Source organism: Lutra lutra, chromosome 9, assembly GCF_902655055.1.
Source record: "Lutra lutra chromosome 9, mLutLut1.2, whole genome shotgun sequence".
Taxonomy (NCBI): Eukaryota; Metazoa; Chordata; class Mammalia; order Carnivora; family Mustelidae; genus Lutra; species Lutra lutra.
The window spans coordinates 73,394,774-73,400,773 of NC_062286.1; the positions used below are offsets into that span (position 1 = coordinate 73,394,774).

Genomic DNA, 6,000 nt, shown 5'->3' on the forward strand with positions numbered 1-6,000 from the left:
AGCCAACTATGGAAAGAACCATCCATCAACAGATGAATGGATAAAGAAGATGTTGTATATATATGCAAGGGAATACTATGTAGCCATCAAAAGAAATGAAATCTTGGGGTGCCTGGGTGGCTCAGTGAGTTAAAGCCTCTGCCTTTAGCTCAGGTCATGATCCCAGGGTCCTGGGATCAAGCCCGGCATGGGGCTTTCTGCTCAGCAGGGAGCCTGCTTCCCTTCCTCTCTCTGCCTACTGGTGATCTGTCAAATAAATAAAATCTTAAAAAAAAAAAATGAAATGAAATCTTGCCATTTGCAACAACATGGATGGAACTAGAGGGTATTATGCTGAGTGAAATAAGTCAATCAGAGAAAGACAATTATCATATAATATCTCTGATATAAGGAATTTGAGAGGCAGTGCAGGGGGTCATGGGGAGTAGGGAGGGGAAAAAATGAAACAAGATGGGATCAGGAGAGAGATAAACCATAAGAGACTCTTAATCTCATGAAACAAACTGAGGGTTGCTGGGGGTGGAGGGGTAGGGATAGGGTGGTTGGGGTATGGACATTGTGGAGGGTAGGTGCTATGGTGAGTGCTGTGGAATGTGTAAGCCTGATGATTCATAGACCTGTAGCCCTGGGGAAAATAATACATTATATGTTAAAAAAAAAATAAAAAAGAAAGAAAGAAACATACAGGCCATTTGAGAACTCACATCATTTGATGCACTGAAATCCCTGACCTTGCAGGAATTCTATCTTTATCCTATAACCTCTGGAACTCCTGCCTACAGGTTCATTCCCACCATCTCCACTCTATGCTCCAGAACCAAGCATCCAAGGCCAAGGCATGATGACCAGGAGCCCTGGTTCTGAGGCTAACTGATTCAGTGTGGAGCAGGCCTGGAAGCTTTCTCTTTTTTCATTTTATACTCCATGTTTTCTTGTGACCTAGTCCTTGTCTGATAAAGGCACAGCTCTTCAGCTCCAGCTCTGCCATAATCCCTTGTAAATCAAGCTTCTGATTCACCTTGGTGTGTTCCTCCTGATATTTTTTGTGCCCAGATCTTGGCGGATTGCTTGCCTGTTGATCTCCTACCAACCAACCACTGCTCCTGATTCAGCGAGGGTAGACTCTCAGTCCTCATCTGGACCTGCACCTCTTTGTGAGGATGAGTAAAGGGGGAGCATGGCCTTCAACAAAGTTAGTCCTCAGAGGACAATTTGGATGATCCTTGTAGCTTATTAATTCTGCCTGTAAGTTAACTGATTACCAATCTCATTTGGGTGAATTGGCAGACATACTGCCATACATCTGTCCATCTCTCCACTAACTACCCCTGTGTGTCTGTCTTAGAATCCCAGTCTTTACCTTGCCTAATCTGACCCACCTTCCCAAACCCCTAACCCTGATCCTGACAGGTCCGGGGGCTTCCCACAAGAGCCCATTTCACCACAGGTTAAAGTACTTAACTCAAGTACCGGTTGTGTGGCTTTATGTTCCAGGATTCTGACCACGGGGATCTGGTTGCAGGCTCAGCCAAAGCAGGGTACATTTTAAAAATAAGCAAACTGTGTCATTGAATCTTTTTGGTCATCCTCTTAGCACCTCTATCTCACCTCTAAGTGCCTCGCCCCAAGGAGCTGGAGACCCAGGGCACCCCCATGCCCAGCTCCCCGGGCCTGCCCAATTCAAGTTGCCCACCCTTGTTACCACCTCTCACACCTCCACCCCAGCCCCCAATTCCTCCAGTGCACAGGATCCCTGCCCAGTTGCATGAGGGCATTGGTCTGCCTTTGGAGCCTCTCCACCTTCTCAAGGGTCTGCTGTGTGCTATTGTGGGGCTAGTCATGACAGACACAGCGTTAACGTGACAGTATCTGCCTGCCAGGAGCTCCCAGCAAACAGTGGGTGTGTTCCACTCAGCAGGACTGCTTCGACTTCCCGTGTGCTGCATCTGGCCAGTTTTGCAGGAGGTAAAGTAGCCTTGACCTGGTGACCAGCCTTCTCTGAAGACAGCTAGTTCCGCTGGCCTTCTTTGCACAGCTTTTTTCCTCCTAAAGGCATAGATTTTCTAAGAGTTCAAAGTTCTTTCCCTGCTGTTGAGTGACAGATGGCCCCGGCCAGAAGGCCTTGTATATGATTAAGTTGTTCATTGGTTAGTTGCTTGTAAGGATGAGCCTGCTTATGGAGCAAACCAAAAATGCCATTCAACTAGCCTAGAGAATAGAACACCATTCTAGAGATGTCTTACTTCAGAAATAAGAAAAAACCTAAAAACAAAAAGAAATCCAAAGCTGGACTAGTCTTGAAACAATCTTTCTTTTTTAAAATATTTTATTTATTTATTTGTCAGAGAGAGCACAAGCAGGGGGAGTAGCAGGCAGAGCAGACAAAAGCAGGCTTCCTGCTGAGCAAGGAGCCCAATTCAGGACTCAATCCCAGGACTCTGGGATCATGATCTGAGCCAAAGGCAGCCACCCAACCAACCGAACCACCCAGGTGTCCCTCTTTTTTTTTTTTTTTTAAGATTTTATTTATTTGAGAGAGAGAGAGAACAAGCACTGTGGAGGGCCAGAGGGAGAGGGAGACAGAAGCAGACTCCCCGCTGAGCAGAGAGCTCAACCGTTGGACCCAGATCACAACGTGAGTGGAAGGCAAGACACTTAACCACTGAGCCACCCAGGTGCCCAGAAACAATATGTCCTTTTCCTTACCAAGTGGCAACTACTCTCATGCAAGCACTTGAGAGGTACGTGCATTTGTGGATTGTAACAGGGACAAGGTTTGGACCCAGCACTTCTCAACAACTGTAAAAAGGCTTCTGTGAGGTGCCTGGGGACATTTGAACACTGTCTAGATAATTGTCCTTATCTTTTAGATACACATAATGACGTTATTTATGGATAGAATAGGATGTATGCAATTCATTCAAAAATAATCCAGTGTGGGAGGGGGTGGTATATCTGAGAATGATGGGGGTATATCGGAGACAAGATTGGTATATGATGAGGGGCACCAGTTAAATGTCTGACTTGGCTCATGTCATGATCTCGGGGCTCTGGGACTGAGCCCCACATGAAGCTCCCCGCTCAGTGGTGAGTCTGCTTCTCCCTATTCCTCCCCTTGCTTATGCTCTCTCTAATAAATAAAATTAAAAAAAAAAAAGATTTGCCATATGTTGATAATTATTGAAGCTGGGTTATAAATATGAAAATTCATTATCCTCTTTTTTTGTGACTTACTTTTGTGTTTGCTTGAAAATTTTTATTACGAAAAAAGTGAAGTAGAAGACCAGTGCTTCTTAAATTTCCACGTGTGTACCTCAGAACGCAAAGGAAAGCAACAGTACTCGTGCCCTAGGAGAATTTGGAGGATATGGTGCAAAGGACCTTCAATACAATAAAGATATTTGAGTTTCCTGTTTTACTTCAAACATTCAGATGGATTTTATAGTTGGCTAAATTGACATTTATTTTAAATGAGAAAGTTGTAAATTACTTGGACAGGAGAGAAAACAAGTGTTGCGCAAGCTAACAAAAGAGTTCCTCTCAGCCAGAGAGATTGTCTTATCCTGGCATGCCCCTTCTTGGCACAGTATGGTTAAAAAGACAATAGGGTAGCTGCATGGCCCCACGGGGACAGAGACATAGGAAAACCACTGTCCCAGAAAACTGGGCAGTAGGTTTGGAGCTTGGGAGCTTTTGAATTAAAGAGGAAAAAGAGAAGCACCTGGGTGGCTCAATCGGGTAAGCATCCAACTCTTGATTTGGGCTCAGGTCATAATCTCAGGGTTGTGAGATCGAGCCCCACATCGGGCTCTCAGCAGGGTGTGGAGCCTGCTTATGATTCTCTCTCTCCCTCTGCCCATCCGCACCAGTGCACTCTCTTAAATAAATAAAGCTTTAAAAATAAAGAGGAAAAAGAGGATCAAGGAAGAAGAGAGGAAACCCCGAATCACAGAAGGACAAGCAAAAGTGATGAGATGTTCCACCGTCTTGAAAACAGGCCAATATGCATTTAAAGATAAGGCATTCTGCTGGAGAGGAAACATGGCCGTGGCTGTGGGGGGCTCACGTGTGGGTGCAGGGAAAAAGCTGAAAAATTCGCTGAAGAAGAAGAAGAAGATGAAAATGGTAGCTAGGGCTCTAGCTTCGGAGTTGGAAGATGAGGGCAAAGACGCTGCTGACAGTGGAGGTTCTGTAGGAAGTTGTGAATCAGAAAAGGATCACTTTTCTTCAGATGATGAATCAGTGGGAGTTGACAATGAAGAAGAAGTTGAACCCTGTGGCAATGGAAATGAACATACAGCCGAAGCTAGAGTTGGAACTAACGTGGGCTGGGCGGATGCCATGGCTAAAATTCTTAACAAGAAAACTCCTAAAAGTAAATCTACTATTCTGGTCAAAAACAGAGAGCTGGAAAAGGAAAAAGAAAAGTTAAAGCAAGTGAGACTAGAGAAGAGAAAACAGCTTGATAAGAAGCGGGAATGGAAAATGATGTGCAGAGTAAAGCCAGATGTTGTCAAAGACAAAGAAACAGAGAGAAATCTTCAGAGAATTGCAACAAGCGGTGTGGTACAGTTATTTAACGCCGTGCAGAAGCACCAAAAGAATGTTGATGAAAAGGTTAAAGAAGCTGGAAGTTCTATTAGAAAACGTGCTAAGTTGATATTGACTGTTTCCAAGAAAGATTTCATCAGTGTTCTGAGAGGGATGGATACAAGTACAAATGAGAAAAGTTTGACTGGAAAGAACTTGAAAGCCAAACAGACTGAAGTGAAATCAGAAGAGGGCCCTGGATGGACAATCTTACGTGATGATTTCATGATGGGAGCATCCATGAAAGACTGGGACAAAGAGAGTGATGACGCAGATAACCAGTGAGCCAGGGTCTGGGAGCGACTTGGATACATAAGGCCGTAGAGGAAACACAGCATACAGTCATTGTATTTTTCCTAGCGAAATGCTCTGTGCTCTCAGAGTTACGTGGCTGTGAAGCTATCATTTGTAAGAAAGCCCAAAGACTTTTACTATTACCAACTTGGGTGTTTTCTCTTTTCGTGAAAACTTTGTTAAATTAAGTTTTTCAAACCTTGTATGATTTTAAGCATTGTTTCTCAAACAGGTAAAAAGGAGTATTTCTGCTTAACTAGCGAGATGCACATTTTGCCCAGATACGTTTACGTATTGGTCATGGATATTGGTATTTTGTTCCAGTATCACAGTTTCTAGAAATGCAGTGCTTTTCATAATTAAAATGAACTCCCTGATGTTAAAAAAAAAAAAAAAAGATAAGGCATTCTAATATTCAGCATTAAGTGGTTGTCTATACAACCCCTCCTTTGCTCCCAACTATTAAAAAAGACTGCTCTGGCCATTGCCTTGAGTCATGAGAATATTTGGGAGAATGAAGGGGTTGGAAAGAAAATATCTAGCTGGGTCCCATGGTATATAAAATAGGGGACGGCTGTGGGAGGTGAAATGCAAAGTGGGGATCAAGAAAGGTCAGCAGAAATTTGGAGATGGATATTTCTAGCAACAAGAGCATTCCTTTACAACATATGGTGGACTCAGCATCTCTGGAAATCTTTGCAAGGATGTTGATTTCCCATCAGGTATTTCAGTAGAAGTGAGCCCAATTCTACTTCAGCACTAACAACTTTACTAAAATAAGATGATCTCAGAAAAACTGGGTGACTGAAGGACATCCAGACAGCCAGCACTGGGGTTACAGTTACCACCTGGCAAGGGGAGGGGATCTGCACCCTGTCATTGGTTAATGGGCAAGATGCTGATGCAGGAAAGTTATTCATTTCGGAAATTCAGGAAAAACTGAGGATGTTCAACATGCAAGTAATTTTCCTTGATGCCATAATATGTTTTAAAGGCCAGACTCACAGAAACAGATTATTACAGATAAGATGCATTTAGTCTTTGCTGGGGAAATGCTTAGAGTATCACTAAGGAAGTCATCCCGTCCCATACTTTCAGACTACTCTTGAGGTCTTA

General features: G+C 43.6%; 1 protein-coding gene across 1 annotated transcript; it reads left to right on the forward strand.

The window, feature by feature from the left end:
- Window positions 1-4,041: 4,041 nt before the first annotated feature.
- LOC125109064 (RRP15-like protein) lies at window positions 4,042-5,256 on the forward strand. The gene has a single exon (XM_047745692.1). It carries the CDS (start codon window positions 4,042-4,044, stop codon window positions 4,873-4,875), a length of 834 nt encoding a protein of 277 aa, XP_047601648.1. The 3' UTR covers window positions 4,876-5,256.
- Window positions 5,257-6,000: the final 744 nt, after the last annotated feature.

Excerpts from the sequence above, each read along its gene's own strand:
- LOC125109064 (XM_047745692.1), top strand. The coding sequence starts at position 4,042 with ATGGCCGTGGCTGTGGGGGGCTCACGTGTGGGTGCAGGGAAAAAGCTG.